The sequence below is a fragment of the Bos mutus genome, chromosome 1, assembly GCF_027580195.1.
Source record: "Bos mutus isolate GX-2022 chromosome 1, NWIPB_WYAK_1.1, whole genome shotgun sequence".
NCBI lineage: Eukaryota > Metazoa > Chordata > Mammalia > Artiodactyla > Bovidae > Bos > Bos mutus.
Genome location: NC_091617.1, coordinates 73,059,402 through 73,079,691, shown reverse-complemented (window position 1 = coordinate 73,079,691; position 20,290 = coordinate 73,059,402). Strand labels below are relative to the sequence as shown.

Sequence of the window (20,290 nt, the reverse complement as noted above, 5' to 3'; positions counted from 1 at the left end):
TCCAAACATTCAAGTAGAATTATTTGTAATTGTCCCAAAGTGGAAATAACTCAAATTTCCGTCAACAACTAAATGCATTCACTAACTGGTCTACCTGGACAATGGAATTCACTTATAAATAAGAATAAGCTGTTAATGTTCTTAAAAAATGGATGAACTTCAAAATTATTATGAACTTTGTTCTTCACAAAATTAAACCCAAGATATACTTTAAAAGTTGATGATGGAAAGGAAAGCCTGGCATGCTGTAATTCATGGGGTTGCAAAGAGTCGGACACGACTGAACGACTGAACTGAATTGATACTTTAAAAGGCAAAAATGCATACTGTGCAGTACCATTTATAAAATATCCTGAACATGCAAAGTGGTTGCCTGAGGATGGGGATGCACAGTAAGAAGTTGAGAGGGAAGATTACAAACAGGACGAGGCAGCTTTTAGAGACGATGGACAGTCATTATCTTCATTGTGGTGATAGTGCATGGGTAGGTACAGTGTCTAAACCTACCAAATTGTACAATTTAAATATTCATATGTTCAGTTTATGGTATGTCAATTTTACTTCACATTTTTTTAAGTGAAAAAAAATGTCAAGGTCCTCAGCCCTTTAAGTTATTGCAGAGCAAAACCGACATATGAAGATGAGAGTAGTAGGAACAATCAGAAATAAAAATTTAAATCCCTTTCTGATTTCATATGGACAACACATAGATCTAAAATGAAGTGACTTACCATTTTTCCCATATATAGAGACTGTAATGTTATTATGTGCTTCAACTAAACGGTGGAGCTTTACAGATTGCTGAAAAAGAAGAACAGACAATAGGAAAAAAAAAAAAGCCTTTTCTATTTTAGGATAGGCCCCAGATAATAGCCAGTACAGTGTCAGCCTTCTTTAAAGGTGGACCCAACTGAATGTACTCTTTATAAACAAGACGGAGTAGCCTGCTACTCAACTGAAAAAGCATCCAACTTGTGGTGGTCTTCATCCAGTGATAAGAAGCATGTGTTGCTTAGTAGAAAGAAATTTCCCAGCATGCTCTGCCCACTCAAAAGAACTTTGATCATTCAAGATTTATGTTTATACCTAAATAGCTTCAAGAACCAAGCATTATTTCAGCTTTGGGTCATCCTACATTAGAGTTCCTAATTTAACTTCATAAGGACTTTAATGGTTCCTATTCTTTCCTCATAGTATTTTATATACTTTAATATATAAGATATATGGGACATTGACAGTGAAAAAATAAGAGCAGACAAAAATAGTAATATATTGGATTTCACATTTATTAGAAAACTATTGTGTGAAAGACCTTTTATAAGGTTCTGGGGATTAAAAAGTCCCAATCATTTGGTCTTTTCATTTTCTTTTTTCTGATTTTGTTATTTAAGACACTCCTTCAATCTCCTAGCTTCGAATCATTTACAGATTTGATTAATATGTCCTAAGAATAGTCAACAGAATAATATAAGGTGAAAAAGTTTTCTGCTATTAATCTATTATTTTATTTATTTATGCAGTCATTCCACATTTATTGAGTAATCTTTATGCTAAGAGATAGCAGTAAAATGGTCAACAAAGCAGAAATGATTCTTACCATCAAGATATTTACAACCTACTGGGTAAATACATTTAATCAAATAATCACACACATAAATATATCACTATGATCAACAATAAAATAGAAAAAGTAAAGTATTTTTGGAGCATATATAGCTAATGAACCAATACAAATCTTAAGTGACATTGAAATAAATAGGTTGTTGAACTATGAGTTTCAAATTCAAAAGAGATATTTGGACTGGAAATATATACATAAATTTGAAAGTCATTAGCATATGCTTTCAGAATTCATTAGTATATACAATATAAGAATAGTGAAGACTCAGTTGTACTCTTATGAAAAGACCATCAAGACACCATTATTAATAATAGCAATAAAGCTAGGTAGAAAATAATGTAATTATGCTCCCTCTTACATAGCAAAGAAAAACAAAATATATGTATATTCCAAAAAAATTTTTGGAAGAAAGCACAAGAAGCTAATAAAAGAGGTTGCACAAGTGGAGGGATGGAGGAAGAGGAAGCCTTTAAGTGGTAAACATTTTCCTATTGTTTTGGTTTTTAGACATCCATGTTTTGAAAAGCCAGGTAGAGAGGGATGAACTATGAAAAGAGACTTCCCTGGTGGTCTAGTGATTCAGACTCCTCACTTTCACTGCAGGAGGCACAGGTTCAATCCCTGGTCAAGGAAGTTCCTCATGCTGAAAGGAGCAGCCAAAAAAAAAAAAAAAAAGAGGCAGGGGTGGAGGGGTGGGGGGAGAGAATGAAAGAACATCTAGAGAAGTGGAGAGTGTGCTGTCAGTGAAGCCAAAGGGAAAGTAGTTAACATAGTCAAATGCAACCGAAAGGTTTAGTGAAATCTACACTTTCGAAAAAGTATTCACTGTAGGAAGGGAATCATAAAATCTGCAAACTAATGACCAGCCACCCAATAAAAATTAATGAGGGACATGAATACAGTTCACAGCAAAAGAAAAACAAACAGCTTAAAACAAGAAAAAAAGTTCAACTCTCAATGGAAAACATGCAATTAAAGTTAAAGAATTCTGTTTTCACTTATAGTGGCAAAAATGAGGAAAACACTCATCTACCCTTAGGGGAATATTAGTATTCACTTGTTTAAGAGACATTTGACAATGTCTACTAAAATAGTATATAGCTTATGATTAAGTAGTTCTAGTTTCAAATATAGAAAATTCATATCTCCTTATCAATACAGATACATTATACACACATTTACATGTGATATAAATTACACATATTTGTGATTTATACATATTTGTAAACACACATATACATTGATGTGTGAAAACATATATGTGCAAATATCCTCAATATATCAGTGTTTTACCAGCAAAAGACTAGAACAATCTAAATATCCATCCATATGACTGGCTTCAAAATTATGGTAAGTTTAGAGAAAGTATATTTGTGCAGATATGGAAAGATATTTAAGATATATTAGGTGAAAGATATTTAAGATATATTAGGTGAAAATTGCAAGTGTATAACAGTATATATAGTATACTTCCATTTACACAGAACAAATTAATGCATATGTGTTTAACTGTGCTAGAAGTATGTAAAGCATCTGGTCCCAGTGAATGCCTCTTAAAAGGAGACCCAAACACTGAAAGAAGGGGAGTATTTACTCCTCATTTACAGTTTTGTTCTGTGTGAATTTTTTTATTACATCCATATGTTATTCCTTCTATCAAGAAACAACACCACCACCTAATTTAAAGAAAAATATTGTCCTTTAATTTTAAAGTTATTTTAGGATTATAGTGGTGACCTTAACAATAGTTGTTTGAATGGAATCACAAGAGAGGAAGCCAGCTCAGTATGGGTGAGACATGAGAGGGAGATGAGTAAATGAAGAAAAAAGCAAAATGAGCTCAGTAAGTTTTGCTTCAAAGGGAGAAAAGAGGTAGAGTCATAGCTGAAGTTTAAGGTACAGTAAACAAATGAAAACTTTTTTCATTTGTTTCTTTTTCTTTTTTTAAGTTGGGAAACACTTGAGCATGTTTAAGTGCTGATAGAGAAACATGAGCTTGTTTAAATGCTGATGTGAAAGCTCTTAAGGAGGGGAAGCAGGAGTCATTCGCTGACCACATAAGCAGGCTGAGAAGGGAGGACAGAATGCTATAAAGCACAGGCAGAGGACTTCCCTGGTGGTTCAGTGGCTAAGACTCTGAGCTCCCAATAGGAGCCTGGGGGCCAACAGGGGGCCTGGGCTCAATCCTTGCTTGGGAAACTAGATCCCACATGCAGCAACTAAGAGTTCCCAAGACCTGGTGCAGTCAAATAAATAAAAATAAATACACACACACAAAAAAAAAATTAGAAGAAGAAGAAGGCAGGCAAATGGCATTTCCTCATATGTAAGAGAGATCAAGGCAGGAGGAAGGTGGAGACAAAAATCATCTGGTTGTTGGAGAACAGGGAATTGAGCAAATTCCCATCTTATAGTTTCCATCTTTGTGAAAAAAGCAATGAAACAGACTATTAGCTGAGTTAGAGGAAAGGTAGAATGTGAATAGTTAGGCATCTTAGAAACTCGAATGAAGGTTTGGTCTGAAACTTTAATTTCAGACAATTGGAGAGCACATTGACTAGAGACATATAGAAAGCTTGCCCAGATGAGATCAATATTCATGGTTTATAACACAGTCAACCAACCTACACAGTGTAATATTTTTTCCCAACAGCACCTGGATCCCCTGGTATAGGTATAAGGAAAACCAAGAGTTGGATTGGGGTGTTGACAAATGAGTACCAACTCAACATAAAGAGTAAAGATACTAAACATTCCTTGGTGGCGATGGTTTCGTCACTAAGTCATGTCCATGTCTTTGAGACCCCATGGACTGTAGCCCACTAGGCTGCTCTGCCCATGGGATTTCCCAGGCAAGAATACTAGAGCTGGTTGCCATTTCCTTCTCAGAGGATCTTCCTGACCCAGCCCAGTCTCCTGCATTGCAGGCAAATTCTTTACTGACTAAGCCACGGAAGTCCCTATTAAACATTAAAGACTCCTCTACCTCCACCATCTTTAAGATCCATCAGTATTCTCTACGTATTTTTCACTTATTTTTAATTCATAAATATACACATATTCTAGTAAAACTTAATAAACTAAACAGAGGGGGAAAATAACTTGAAAGGTTAGGGATTGAGATGTGAAGGAATGGAAGAACCAGTACTTGCTGAGCGTGAGCAGTTGTGCTAGATATTTACAAATGTGGTCTCATTTGTTATGAGGTGAGCAGTGACTTCTTCCAGGTGGCTCAGCAGTTAAGTATCTGCCTGCAGTGCAGGACACCTGGGTTTGATCCCTGGGTTGGGAATATCCCCTGGAGAAAGGAATGGCAATCTACTCCAGTATTCTTGCCTGGAAAATATCACGGATCAGGAGCCTGGTGGGCTACAGTCCATGGGGTCACAAAACAGTCAGACACGACTGAGCACACACATGGTGGGCAATGACTATTTCCCCATTGTACTCTTTTCTAACAAAATTTCAACAAAGTCAGAATTCTTCCTTTTTGAGACTGTAGTGTTAGTGGTTAAACTCACCTCTCTGAGATCGTATACAGTCAAAGCGATGGAAATGATGGACATGATTATGATGGCAAAAGCATACTCCTTATAGTCTTCACTAAACCACAGACAGACACTGAAGAGTTGAAATACATAAAACGGATTTAAAACCTATTGGCAGACATAAAAACAAGAAGACAAAGGAGATATTTAGGCTTTACACTTGGCTATTCATTGGCTTTTTTGGTGTCATAATCATCTCCATGACACAAATCATCCTATAAAATATTCTTATTTTATTTATGCAGCAACTACCATGTACTAGATATGGCACTAAGCAACTTGACCTGAATTTACTCATCTAATTCCCATAATTATCTCATTAAAACAGAAGTCATTACTTATCCCCATGGTAAAGATGAAGAAACTGAGCCTTAGATATTGAGAAATTGCCCAACATCACAGAGCAGCAAGTATCATAGACCAGGACCTGAACCTAGACAATCTGGCCCCAGAGCAACTTACTTTTAATCATACGGCACCTTATTAATTTATGAAGTATCATCTCATGTTTCCTCATGTTGACCATGACAACTGTCCTTTGACAACTGTCCTTTGAGGAGTACATAATATCATGGCTTCCCTGATGGCTCAGATGGTAAAGAATCTGCTTGCAATGCAGGAGACCCGGGTTCGATCCCTGGGTCAGGAAGATCCCCTGGAGAAGGAAATGGCAACCCACTCCAGTGTTTTTGCCTGGAGAATTCCACGGACAGAAGAGCCTTGTGGGCTACGGTTCATAGGGGTCGCACAGAGTCGGACACGACTGAGTAACTAACACAGTGTATGTCTGTCATGTGTATGTAGTAGTAGAATCATATCCGGTTTACATTTACTGGCCTTCAGAAGACTGAAGTAGTAGGTCAGGTTTACAAAGTTTAAATTCTTTCTAGTTTACTGTCCTTCTCTATGACAAACACTGTCATATCTGAAGCCTTTCAAGTACTTTATCGTATGAGTTGAAGACTAAATTTTCTCATAGAGAGCCAAGCCGAAGGGGTAATCTGTAGCTGAGCATCTAGAACACTATGGGAGAAAGTAGAGATTTAACTCCAACAGTTGTAATCCTGCTCAGGTTAAAAACATTTTGTGCCCTTACTCAAATTCCTTCTAGTTGATTTTCATCTTTCTAAAACAGAAATTGTAATCTTTGCCTCTGGTTAGGGAATAAGCACACAGAAACTTTTCTTATCAGTTTCTTCTGCTCTCATTCATGCCTTAAAGCTTGCTAAAAATTATTGAGAAAGAAGCTGGGGTTTACTAAGCCTGTTTTAAGGCAAGGAGGAGCAGAGATCATGTGCAGGAGAGGATCCAGAGTATAGCTGTATAGTTACAGTGTCAGTAATCACTGTAAAATGAAGAATAAGCCCAGGGATAGAGTCAAAGAGAAAAAATTCAAGGACATAAATGATGGTCAAATCTTTCTTTCCCTCCCACACATACACACTGAGATTAATAGAACAAATAAGGCGGAACAAACACTTTTCTCTTACAATTTTAGGTGCTGAGGAAATTGTGTATGCTGCCCATAAGAAAGGGATTGAGTTGGTTAAGTTTTAATTATTATTACAGTGTCACAAAGATGAGACAGGAGACAAAAGCATTGGATTAAAAAGGACACAGAGAACGGAAATCCTATGTTCACTGAGTCATTAAAGGGTAAGTAAACACATGAGCATCCTATGTTATGCTCTAACAGGCATTGTGTATGCCAAAATAGACCCCAAGAAAGAGGAGGGACGTGACTATGCTTAGCATTCTTTTAAAATAGTCCAAATTATGGTTTCCATGGACAAATAGCATTCTTGATCATTTGACTAGAACCAAACTTTTCTAGCCAGCACCAAGAGAAAATACTGATTACCTCCTTGATGAGCAGCTTCCAAATGGGTGTGATTTCAACATCAATAGTATTTGGCCCACATATTAACCTCCTGTGGGGAGAGATCACAGATCACTCAGTCTTTATTTTTATTTATAAAAATAAATGATTTCTCATTCATTCATAAAAAGGTCTGTTCCATGTTCATTTTCTCACTTGTCAGATCAATATAAGCCTCTCTTGTAACATAATACCTCCATCTTTCTCAAAATAACTGGAGAAGGGGAGGGTTTCCAGGTGCAAAACCAATAAACATGACCCTGTTACATTTATTGAACTAGACTCTTCATGAAGTTTAAATTTTTCCCTGATGGTAATTTGGATGTTTAATTTTAGTCATTGTTCCATTCAGGCAGTTTCAGGATTGGCACCCTCTCAACTCTGTCTCTCCCCAGCTCTGGCTCCATGGATGTGGGACAGGGGTTCATTACAAGAGAACAGTTTTACTGATAAGAAATACCATGCCTGCTTCCCTCCTCCTATTCAGTTCTGGGAAGCTGCAGAATTTATTTTGTGAGTGAGTGAAAAGATGTTGAATTCTCAAAAATAGTTGCACAGATACACAGCTCTTTAATTGAAAACTCAGAGATGTGTTTCTTTGATTCTACAGAACAGTGACTCTGTGAGTATTTTGCTCTTAAGAACACTAAAACACTTTATCTGTGGCTTCTATGTAAATGCTCAGATCAAAGAACTTAACAAAATGTATTACAGCAGTGCTTCCCAAATGTAATGTTCACGTAGATAACCTTGTGGTCTTGTTAATGGCAAGATTCTGATTCAGTAAGGGTGAGGTGTGGTCTGAGATTCTGCATTTCTAACAAGCATCCAACTGAGGCTGATACTGTAGACTGTGGGTTTATTCAAAGTGCCACCAAAGCTCCACTCTAAAATGGTCAGGAGGGGAATGCAGGAATCATAGAAACTTAGGACTAGCAACATGTGTATAGAGCTCTCCTCCCCACTTTTAATAATTAGGAAACTGAAACCCAGAAAGGAGAAGCTATGTGCTTAAAGCACACAGGAAATTAGTAACAGGCTCTTGACATTCAACACAATGCCCTTCCCAAACCTCACTCCTATGCCCAGTAACTGAGTTAGAATTGTAGAAGAGCTACAAGTCTTGAGTGATATTTTTCTACTGCTCTATAATTATTATTTTGCTACATTATATATTGTAATACATATTTCCTGATTAGTCAAAACTGGTTTAACCTTATTATAGTAACCTTGAGAAGCATCATGCAGAGTAAAAAGATAACTAAACCTATAGTCAAAGATGTAATTCTTCCTCTGTCACTTCCATCTGTGTGACCTGGTTTAGGCCATTAACCTCTCTGAGTCTCAGATTTTTCGTCTGTTTTATTGAGATGATAAGGGTGTCTGTTCTAACTCACCCACAAAGTTGCTCTGATGAAGTGAGATAATGTATATAAACACATTTGTTTTAATAATATTAAATAGAGCACTACAACATATTCTGATATTATTAATAACCAGTTAAGACAGCCATTTCCAGGGCCCTCTTTTAGACTACCTGGTGACAGTCATTTCTAGCTGTCAGTATAGATCAATAACAATATAGATAACAGTACAGGCATCTATGCATCTATAGGTACATAGATAGATAACAATAAACTTGGTACCTAATTTCTTGTTCTTCTGTTGTCAGACCAGATCCAAACTTTAGGTGTATCTTGGCAGAACTTAGCCAGTCTTCCAAACAGCTAAAATAATAATAATATTGAGAAAGACATATTTAACAAAATATTTCTGAGATAGTCTTTTTCTTTTTGGATACAATTGCTCAAACAACTTACCCAATTTTCCGGAACTGTCCCTCCAAGTTGTCCCAAACATATCTTATTTTCTGCACTTTTATGCACCTCACCTGCAAAAGAAAAGTACTAAGGAATCCCCAGTTTGAGGATCAGTGGATACACACAATCCAGAGACTAAAGAAGCATTTGTGGAAGAAGCAAAGGGAGAGCCCTAACATACTTAAGATTTTATCCTTTCCTAGCATATCTTGTCCTTGGCTATGACAGAAATGGCATTCCTTATTTGAAGTCTTCATTCAGTCAATGTGCACCATGGACTTACTATATAAGTAAAACTCAGCCTCTGCATTCCACTACTTGATAACCTAACAAGGGAAGGAAATATGTTATAAAAAGGGAAAACTATATCATACAGTCAAATTATATACATGTCAAAGAAATGAATGCATAATAAAGCAAAAATTATAGGATTGAAATACTGTAGAAATATAGAGGGTAGATGACAGAAGGTGTCATGGAGAAGAAGAATCAGAGCTGCATTCTTAAAGGATTGGAAGAATTTTGTTCAGATGAGAAGATGACATTTCAAAGAGGTTTTGTACAATTTAGTTGTGGGGAAAGGCAGGTGAGGGGGGACCTATTTGACAGCAGAATGGAGAAGGAGGCTGGAAGGATAAATAAAGATCAGAGTATGAATTCTCAAATGCTTGGGTAAGTATTTAGAACTTAATTTTGTAAGCAACAGATTTGCAGAATAACCTATGGAAGAGACACTAAAAAAAAAGATTAGACTGACAGGTTCTAGAAGTCTGTGAGGGCATTATTCAAGAAAATGAACTCTAGGAAATGAGCATCTGAGGGTACTGGCGATGGGAAGGAGAAGAAAGGTTAATGCTTATATTAGGACTTTCTGTTTCTAATTTTTAAAGCAATTTTACCTATGAATCTGAACTTCCCTTAACTGGTGATCTAATTAAGCACAAAGAGAAACGGTAAGACTGTCATGTTGTCATGCAGCAATAGTTGGAGTCAACTAAGGCACTTTTAAAAACACTGATAAATGCAGATATTGAGCCTAGGTCCCAGAAGTTTCCTTTTCAAGACTTCTTCCCCTTCCTCATATTTTATTGAACATGTGTCTTCATTTGTCAGTCCATTTATTTGTTTGATGGAATTAAAGATGGTGGAGAGACTTCCCTCGTGATCCAGTGGCTAAGACTCTGAGATCCCAATGCAGGGAGCCCAGGTTTGATCCCTGGTCAAGGAATTAGATCCCACATGTCATAACTAAAGATACCAACAAAGATTAAAGATCCCATGTGCTATAACTAAGACCTGGTGCAGCAAAACAAATAAATTATGCTGTTGTTGTTGTGGTCGAGTTCAACTTTTGTGATCCCATGGTCTGCAACCCACCAGGCTCTCTGTCCACAGGATTTCCCAGGCAAGAATACTGGAGTAGGTTGCCATTTCCTTCTCCAGGGATCTTCCCAACCCAGGGATAGAACCCACATCTCCTGCATTGGCAGGTGAATTATTTACCCCTGAGCTACTAGGGAAGTCCAAATAAATAAAAAAATATTTTTAAAAAATTTAAAGATCGTAGAGGCCAATAATATTCTGAGGTTGTGTCCATGGGATGATTTGGGATGCCTACTTCTCCAGGTTCATGGCCAGCTAACAGGTTAAGCAATCTGTTAGCTGGGTGCTTGACCTTTTTTTGCTTTTGTTTATTTTGGCAATTAAGACAACTGAGTGGTAACAATTGACAGTAGAGAACTGCTCAGTAATTGATTTTATTATTTTTAAAAACTGACCTTGAGCTCATAAAACCAATTTAAATAGTTGCCTACACCTATATAAATTTCAGAGAAAGAAGTCTGTTATAAATATGTTTTAAATGAGGCAATGCCAAAGAATGCTCAAACTACCGCACAATTGCACTCATCTCACACACTAGTAAAGTAATGCTCAAAATTCTCCAAGCCAGGCTTCAGCAATACCTGAACCGTGAACTTCCTGACGATCAAGCTGGTTTTAGAAAAGGCAGAGGAACCAGAGATCAAATTGCCAACATCCGCTGGATCATGGAAAAAGCAAGAGAGTTCCAGAAAAACGTCTATTTCTGCTTTATTGACTATGCCAAAGCCTTTGACTGTGTGGATCACAATAAACTGTGGGAAATTCTGAAAGAGATGGGAACACCAGACCACCTGACCTGCCTCTTGAGAAATCTGTATGCAGGTGAGGAAACAACAGTTAGAACTGGACATGGAACAACAGACTGGTTCCAAATAGGAAAAGAAGCGTCAAGGCTGTATATTGTCACCCTGCTTATTTAACTTATATGCAGAGTACATCATGAGAAACGCTGGACTGGAAGAAACACAAGCTGGAATCAAGATTGCCGGGAGAAATATAAATAACCTCAGATATGCAGATGACACCACTCTTATGGCAGAAAGTGAAGAGGAACTCAAAAGCCTCCTGATGAAAATGAAAGTGGAGAGTGAAAAAGTTGGCTTAAAGCTCAACATTCAGAAAACAAAGATCATGGCATCTGGTCCCATCACTTCATGGGAAATAGATGGGGAAACAGTGGAAACAGTGTCAGACTTTATCTTTTTGGGCTCCAAAATCACTGCAGATGGTGACTGCAGCCATGAAATTAAAAGACGCTTACTCCTTGTAAGGAAAAGTTATGTCCAACCTAGATAGCATATTCAAAAGCAGAGACATTACTTTGCCAACAAAGGTCCATCTAGTCAAGGCTATGGTTTTTCCTGTGGTCATGTATGGATGTGAGAGTTGGACTGTGAAGAAGGCTGAGCGCCAAAGAATCGATGGTTTTGAACTGTGGTGTTGGAGAAGACTCTTGAGAGTCCCTTGGACTGCAAGGAGATCCAACCAGTCCATTCTGAAGGAGATCAGCCCTGGGATTTCTTTGGAAGGAATGATGCCAAAGCTGAAACTCCAGTACTTTGGCCGCCTCATGCGAAGAGTTGACTCATTGGAAAAGACTCTGATGCTGGGAGGGATTGGGGGCAGGAGGAGAAGGGGACAATAGAGGATGAGATGGCTGGATGGCATCACTGACTTGATGGACGTGAGTCTGAGTGAACTCCGGGAGTTGGTGATGGACAGGAAGGCCTGGCATGCTGCGATTCGTGGGGTCGCAAAGAGTCGGACACGACTGAGCGACTGAACTGGACTGAAATATGAATGTTAACTAGTCATAATTCAAGTAATACTAATTTAATATGATGGGAAAAGAGTAACCCAAATACATTTGAATGACAGAATTCAAATAAGATCATTTTATAGACATAAACTCCCTAGGATATTCTTTGGGGATTAACCTTTATTGTAAGACAAATCCCGTTGCATAGCTTATAATACAGGGCATGATACTCCTAAGAGTTAATATGCACTGAACATCTACTACATACGTGCAACCATATTGATCTTTGCATTTCTTAATTAATTGAATTTCATCAATTAATATTAGCAGTCGGCATTATCAGAGTTTAATAAATGACTCAAGATTACAGTTTTGAAGGATGAAGATGAGATTTTAACTGAGCTCTGGCTCCAAAATCCATATTCTTTATAATGTTCTATACTGTAAATTAAAGATTGGCACAGTGGAGGATCTGAATTTAACCATTTTTATTGAAATATATAGCAGCTGTACAATATTCTGTAAGTTACATGTGTACGATATAGTGACTCACAATTTTTAAAGGTTATATTCCATTTATAGTTACTTTAAAGTATTGACTATATATGAATTTAATCTTGTATTTGGAAGGAAAAAAGATTCACCTTCTCTAGCATCTGCAGGAGCCATAATCGTACTTACCTTTAGGTCTGGCTTTCTTATGGCTCTATTTATGATGCTCTCCTCGTCGGTGATGAAAGGATTGTCAGGATTGAGCCTAAATGCGCTGTTCAAGGCTGACAGGCAGATCCACATTACCTTTTTCCGAGAGTAAGTTTGGAATTCATCCTGAGGAAATAAACACCAAAACTCCCATGAAGTTAAGGAAGTCATCAGGCTAAAATTCAACCTGAAAAGCATTGTTTTAATATAACTGTGTAAGTTTGCAGAGTTAACAAACCCTCTTGATGGGACTACATGTCTTTGAAAGCTGGTAGATTTAGAGCTTTAAGGGGCAAAGTCTTGTCATCACTTACGGAGGCATCAGAAGGTGAATATGATGCGGTGGCATATGACAGCACTCAAGAGTCATGAGGCAGATGTTCAGGTAAGAACCAGTGTTCCCTATTACCCTCCAACCATGGGGCTACGACCACATACAAATTTCATAGGGAAAAAAAAAGTCCCAAACAAGCAAGCATTCCAAAGTGTTTCTAAAGGGCTAAGAGACCAGGTGAACTGAACCATCCTCTTATTTTGAGGCTTAACTTCAATGCCACTCCCTTTAACACCTCTTGTGGGGGTGGGGGTGGGGAGGACCATCCCTATACCAGCTCCAAAAGACTGCCACTGTCCCTCTCTTGTGCTCCCAATTACCTTCTGCCTTACATTCTCTTAGTTCTTCCAGTCTATCTTGAAGGTAGGTGTCATATTTTACTGTCGCTTACATCCCATCCACATGGGGAATTTTGATTCACTCAGTGAGAATCTGATGAATGGATGAGAAAAGTATGGAAAGTGTGAGCTGAACACGCCCAGGGGTGATTGTCAAGATGTTGGCATAGGCAGCACTGAGGAAGGCATCTTTGTGCATGACCCTAATTGAGGCTGCTTCAGTTTCAGTTCACTGATGACTCCATCACAGCATAAAACAAGAGGCAGCAGCACTGGACTGAGTAACAGGGACCATGATGGTTGCTTAGAGACTGATTGACAATAGCAATGGTTATTGTCTGAATGGGTAAATGACACACGTAAATTCCACTCGGATGTCTGGTAAACCTCAGGAGCAAGGAAGAATGGCCAGGAAAGTGAAGCCTGGGAAGCAATTTGAGGCCTAGGAATGTAGGTCAGAACCAGAGATTGTCTCCATCACAACCACTGTTGCCATGAAGAGTGAGCTGACTGCAAAAGGCAGTGAGAAGCGTTAGTAATTATTGTAGCTAAGTCTCTTACAATGATTTTCCTCAGGCAAACCCCACCTCCAAGCCTGCTGTTTCCTCAGCCTGGAGTGTGTATCTTTAAGTCTTCCTGGGGCCGGATCCTAACCATCCTTCAGGGTCTGACTCAGAGTTCATGTATGGGAACATTCCTAACTTCTCTGATCTTTCCTCTAAATCATCAGGCTACTTGAGATTCTTACCACATACTACCTCACTGCATCATCCTTTGTCCCCTCACCTTATCACATCTCTCAGACTGTAGGTAGAGATCATGTCTGATGGATGTCTGTGCTCCAGCCTGGCTTAGCACAGATTCTGAGAGAGACAACTGGAGAGAGAGAGAGGAGGGAGATGATCAGGGAAGGCAAAGCAAAGGAAGTAGGGAGAACAGAAGAAGGGAGAGGAAGAGAAGAAAGGAGAGGAAAGAGAAGGAAAGAAGAGAAAAGGAGAGGAAATTTTAAAAAGAGAGGAGGGGAGGAAGGAAAAACCTTAGTAGAAATTTGAAAGTTAATGAGTTACTATTAAAAACCAGTAAAGTTGGCTATACTTCATTTTTTAACTACTAAATCAAATCATATCTGCATGGAGTTACCTTCACAGCCTAAGAATAACTGAAGGTGGCTACATTTCCAGTACTAAGCCACTGAACAGGGGCATGTTCTAGGTACTGTGGAATATGCCACCAGTTCCCTAGAACACAGCTTGACACAGCTCAGCATCATACAGCTTTGCCTTTGACCACATGAAAGAGTCAAATGCTCTGTTATGAGAAAAACTTTGTGTTTCCAATAACAGTAATACAACAGTTAATATTTATTGACCACTTATTAGTTTTCAGTTCAGTTCAGTTGCTCAATCATGTCCGACTCTTTGCGACCCCATGAACTGCAGCACGCCAGGCCTCCCTGTCCATCATCAACCCCCATAGTTCACTCAAACTCATGTCCATTGAGTCGGTGATGCCATCCAGCCGTCTCATCTTCTGTCGTCCCCTTCTCCTCCTGCCTCCAATCCCTCCCAGCATCAGAGTCTTTTCCAATGAGTCAACTCTTCACATGAGGTGGCCAAAGTACTGGAGTTTCAGCTTTAGCATCATTCCTTCCAAAGAAATCCCAGGGCTAATCTCCTTCAGAATGGACTGGTTGGATCTCCTTGCAGTCCAAGGGACTCTCAAGAGTCTTCTCCAACACCACAGTTCAAAAGCATCAATTCTTCGGCGCTCAGCTTTCTTCACAGTCCAACTCTCACATCCATACATGACCACAGGAAAAACCATAGCCTTGACTAGACGGACCTTTGCTGGCAAGATAATGTCTCTGCTTTTGAATATGCTATCTAGGTTGGTCATAACTTTCCTTCCAAGGAGTAAGCGTCTTTTAATTTCATGGCTGCATTTAGGCACATATAATGCCACATGTGTATGCTTTCATTTAAAGCTCAAAAACCCTAGGAGGTAGTTACTGTTCATTACCCATTCTACAGGGAGGAAACTAAGTCACAGTTGGTAACCATCAGAGCAGGGATTTGACACCCTCAACCCCCTGACCTTCTAGATCCTGTCTTACCCTTTGCTCTAGTCCATATTTTGTTTAAAAATACAGTTTGATTGAACTGCCATTTTATACCCAGCCTGAGCTAAGATTGCCAAAGGACAAAGTATCAAACAAAGTATCAATGAAAAACTTGGTAAGAAAGTGTATAATTTTTAGCTAAATAGGAATACAAATTACAAAAATGGCATCAGGATCACAGACCTCAGACCACCAAGTGAGGACAATTAGGAAGATAAGGTCCTCTTGGTCCTCTTAAATGAAGCAAAAGGATATTAACTAGTAATTTTCAAATGATTACTTGGTAGTTTATAAACAATTGTTGTGCCAGTTGTCCTGTTTTAGGTTCACAAATCTCCAAAGCCGATATTAAAATCTCCATTTTGCACATGAGAAAATTCTCCATCAACAAGGCAAAAAATTGTCCAAGCCAATCTGGTATGGGGAGCAAGAGGGAGCAGAGACCTGAGACCAGGTCTTCTCATGCTAAATCTTGTCTGCTTCCTCTTTGTTTCAACAAGTCATCCAACAGTGTCTGTGGTTCATGTATAAAAGTCACCTTGATTTCTAGACTGTGTATCAAATAGCATCCAGTTGCTCAGAATCTCTGATCTCCTAGCAACAGAGAATCTGACACCCAAAATCAAGCTGTCACCCTCTCGTTCAGTGTGACAGCAAACCGACCTCTAGACTGTAATCCCTAAAAGGGAAAAGGCAAATTGGAACACTGGAACTCCCAAATTCTCACGAGCCAGTATTAATCCAATGTACTGACTGCGTATCTTAGTCTAGGCAAGTATTAAAGGCTGAAATTCTTCTTATTACAGTCTAAAGCATCACTAAATTGAAGGTGCTTGGATATAGTTGTCTCTAAGCTCATCCCCTTCCTGTCATCCTCTTTACTCCTGGAGCCTTTTAACTCAAATTCTCTATAATGCAAAGTAGAACTCTATATGCTAAATAAAGATGCCACAGTGACTTTTCCCTTGTTTACTACTCTGTTAAAGACTGTAAAATCATGCATATTTTTAATAACTATAAATGAAAAGTAACCTTCAAAAATTGTATACTTTTTAAAAATGATAATTGAAAAAAAAGAAATACACCCAACTTTTTAAGGAGAAAATAAGACAAAGAAAGGGAAGGAAAGTGTGTCACTGTGGAGTGGTCACCCTGGGCGAGCTGATAACTTCTCTCCATTTTCAACTTGGTGTTGTCCAGTATGGAAAGGGCATGGGCTCCTTCATGAGATCAAATCTCAGTTCCAAACCCAATTGAAAAAATTGCCACTCTCTGAACTTAATTTTCATTATCCAGGAAGTGGGGGTGATAATACATATTTCATGGATGTTTTCAGAATTAAAGGCATAATGTTTGTGACCCAGGCTGAGTCTGGCCTACAGCTGACGTGGCAAATGTTGGTTGGGTGCAGTGCTGTACCTCATTTCCATAATATGCTGTTCCTGAGATTTTCTATAACTAGGAACTTATTTTCCCTTTAAAAAAAATTTAGAATCTCTAACAGTCTATTTCTCCTTTCTGGAAAAGAAGTATATTTACCTAGAAATGGCTATTTCCTCTTCAATCTGTTTCCCAGCTCTCTCAAGCGCTTACTGAGCTATAAAATCCTTAAATACACTGGAAGACTTACCACTTTAAATAATTGCTTTGTAATACATATAATCCAAATTGTTTGCCTGGCAAATCTAGGTGTTTTAATGCTTGAGCATCATCTTTACCTCCTCTTCACCAAGAGAATGAATCAGACCAGTCTAGTCCTTGAACTCTAAAAGAATAAGATTTAAAATAACTTGAGTGGATTTCAAAGAAGGAATGTACACAGAAGACTTAGGTTTGACCTGGACAGAAAGAGAAGCAAACCTGGACAATTCTTATCTTCTGTGGACTTGCACTTGCTGAACCTTGGAAATACCAGACTAACTTTTATAGTGAATGAAGTGAGTGACCTTGCTTATCTCTTTCCAACCTTTTGCTGTAAGCACCTCATCTCTTGGAATTTAAGTAACAGTGTAATGGTCACTTCAAGTTCAGGCTTATCCTCTTGTGTAGAAGTTCACTTCACAAAATGCAGTACCTCTAAGATGGCCTTAAAAAAAAATGTTACCCATTGCAAAATTCCAAAGAGGTAGTAGGAAATCAGTATTTTTCATTTGGGGTTGTATATATTACCTTGGATCTGAGTGAGGTAACAGCAAGATTCCCGTGTGCTCCGTGGTCTCCTCAGTGGCCCTAAGGAGACCTAGGACCATTGTCCTGACATGGCAGTAAGTCCTCTGTACTGAACCTCCTGTCTTGGTAGGAGGCAGGCTGTCTTTTGTTACCAGCTACTGTCCTCTAGGATCTTTCTCCCTATCTTCTCTATTTTGCCCCAGTGGCCTTCAAGGTTTCACTTTCTGTTTTGTTTGGTTTGCTAGCTTCTATTCTAATGATTTTGGTTCTCTTTTTTCTTTTTCTGGTAAGTAATTACTCTTGGAATATGGGAAGTTCACTCTCTAAGGGCAGTCTCCTGGAATTTCTGCTGGTCTTGCATATAAGAACTATGGACCTGAGTTCTGCAAGTATTTGTCTTGCTGGACTACAGTTACTTGGGATGATTTATAATAAAATTGGCCAACATGGGGCTTCTTTGAAATTCCTAAATTAGTTTCCCTATGCAGGGCTTCCTGGTGACACAGATGGTAAAGAATCCATCTGCAATGCAGGATACCTGGGTTAGATCACTGCGTAGGGAAGATCCCCTGGAGAAGGAAATGGTTACCCCCTCCAGTATTCTTGCCTGGAGAATTCCATTGACAGAGGAGCCTTGTGGATTACAGTCCATGGGGTCTCAAAAGAGTCCGACATGACTCGGCGACTAACACTTTCATTTTCACCCATGCAGTCAATTAGAAAAATGTAAGGCAAAAATGGAAGCATATCTCAACAGGCATTTTTGAGGACTCGGGAAACATAACAATTAATCCATTTCCCTCAGAGAAACTGCTCACAATTCTGTAGAAGGATTTCAGAACTGCAAATTCCTCTGAGGCTTCTGAGAGCTCTCTTTGTCTCTGACTCTCTCACTCCCACTCTGCTCCTCTCTGTTCCTCTGAAGATTCACCACAATGTTTTCCTTGCTCTCCATATCTCTCTGAACTTTCTTTTAATAGCACTGTTGATTGATTATTACAACAATAATTGTAAGGACCTAATGAAAATGTCTATGACTATTGTGGTCATTTTGAATTAACGGCCCTAATTCTGACCCCAAGGGAACAAAAATCCTCAGAGGAGTTGTGCATTTCTCCCCCTGTTTCTTTGAGATATAAATGTTCTACCTCATCTTCTTAGGGAACTCCTGTCTAGACCATCTCCAAATCATAAGACTGAAAAAAATGGAAAAGAGGTCTTTTAACTCAAACTGCTAAAAGGACTCTCTGGCCCAAACAGTCTCCTTAAAATTGCTTGTCAAGGGCAAATGCAAATCTTATAAGTCTTCCCCACACATAATAAAAGACTTCAGCCATCTGAGCAAGCAGATATAATTTGTTCCAACTGTTATTTATAAACTAGTGAGTTTTTTTTTTATTATTGTACCTGATTCATGACTAAAGTTTTAAAATTCAAGCTATGAGATCTCTAAACTCTCTAAAATCATATACCTTCTGCATGATCACCTCTCTTTCTCCTCTGTGGGACATGGCTTTCTGGGAATGAGTCTCCCCAGTGCCAAGGCGGTTAATACTAATGTCAAATAACCAAGTGGTTGATCATCAATGCTTTCTAAAGATACATCTCTATCAGAAGGGAGAAATTTGGAGAACTGTGAATGGAAAACCAAAATGGAGTCAGTATTGCTAAGAGAGCACTCTTCAATGGAGGCAGGAGACTATTAAGGAAGTGTGACGTATGTACCTTTAACCCTGGATGAAATCTGACTTTTTGGTCTGATGAAGTCATCCACAACACCTGCCACAAATTCAAAATACTTATCAGACCTTTACCCTAAGATAACTTACATCAGTCTATTCATTTATCAGACCTCTACCCAGAAACAACTGTGATTTCTTAAGAACAGACATGTTCTGACTTGTATCAGAGTCAATCACAACTGTCCCCATGCAACAGTGATGACTTTTTATTCTTATTACCCCTCAATCTCTCTTTCCCAGAACACTTTTTCAGGGTACCCAAATCTGTCTCCAGAATTGCAATTCTTGAGACTTTAAATAGGCTGTATCCATGTTTATATGCAAAACAAACAAACAAACAAAAAAACCCACAGAAATCCTTAACAACTCACCATAAATTTTGTTTTCACTGCTTATAGCTCTGGAACCATGAGCCTTTCTTTTAACTTCTCTATGTCTCCATTTGTAAAATAGGGAAAAAATAATCTCTACCAGTAAGGATCAAATAAGACAACATATATGCAAATACTTTGCAAATCATAAATCACAATATAAATAGTCCTATCTTATAAAAGATAGTAACCTCAAGACTATTTGCCTTAACAAAAAATCATCTCAGAGAGGCCAGCTTATGAAATTTCAGGCATTTCTGGCTAGATTCTTAACCAAAAAGTAGTTTAAAGTAAGGGGATACTAAGTCACTTCAGTCGTGTCCGACTCTGTGCGACCCCATAGACGGAAGCCCACCAGGCTTCCCCGTCCCTGGGATTCTCCAGGCAAGAACACTGGAGTGGGTTGCCATTTCCTTCTCCAATGATGAAAGTGAAAAGTGAAAGTGAAGTCCCTCAGTCGTGTCCGTCTCTTAGCGACCCCATGGACTGCAGCCTACCAGGCTCC

At 38.6% G+C, this 20,290-nt stretch overlaps 1 protein-coding gene across 2 annotated transcripts in view; it reads right to left on the bottom strand.

Annotated features, from left to right (window-relative positions):
• The window catches only part of ATP13A4 (ATPase 13A4), a 125,913-nt gene that overhangs the window by 58,958 nt on the left and 46,665 nt on the right, over positions 1 to 20,290 (bottom strand). For both annotated transcript variants that reach the window (XM_005903388.3, XM_070371637.1), the window contains exons 3-8: positions 12,692 to 12,838; positions 8,869 to 8,939; positions 8,695 to 8,775; positions 7,031 to 7,100; positions 5,143 to 5,277; positions 732 to 801 (exon numbers count right to left, since the gene is read on the bottom strand). In XM_005903388.3, the coding sequence (XP_005903450.2) occupies positions 732 to 801; positions 5,143 to 5,277; positions 7,031 to 7,100; positions 8,695 to 8,775; positions 8,869 to 8,939; positions 12,692 to 12,838 (574 nt within the window). The remainder of the gene's footprint in view (positions 1 to 731; positions 802 to 5,142; positions 5,278 to 7,030; positions 7,101 to 8,694; positions 8,776 to 8,868; positions 8,940 to 12,691; positions 12,839 to 20,290) is intronic.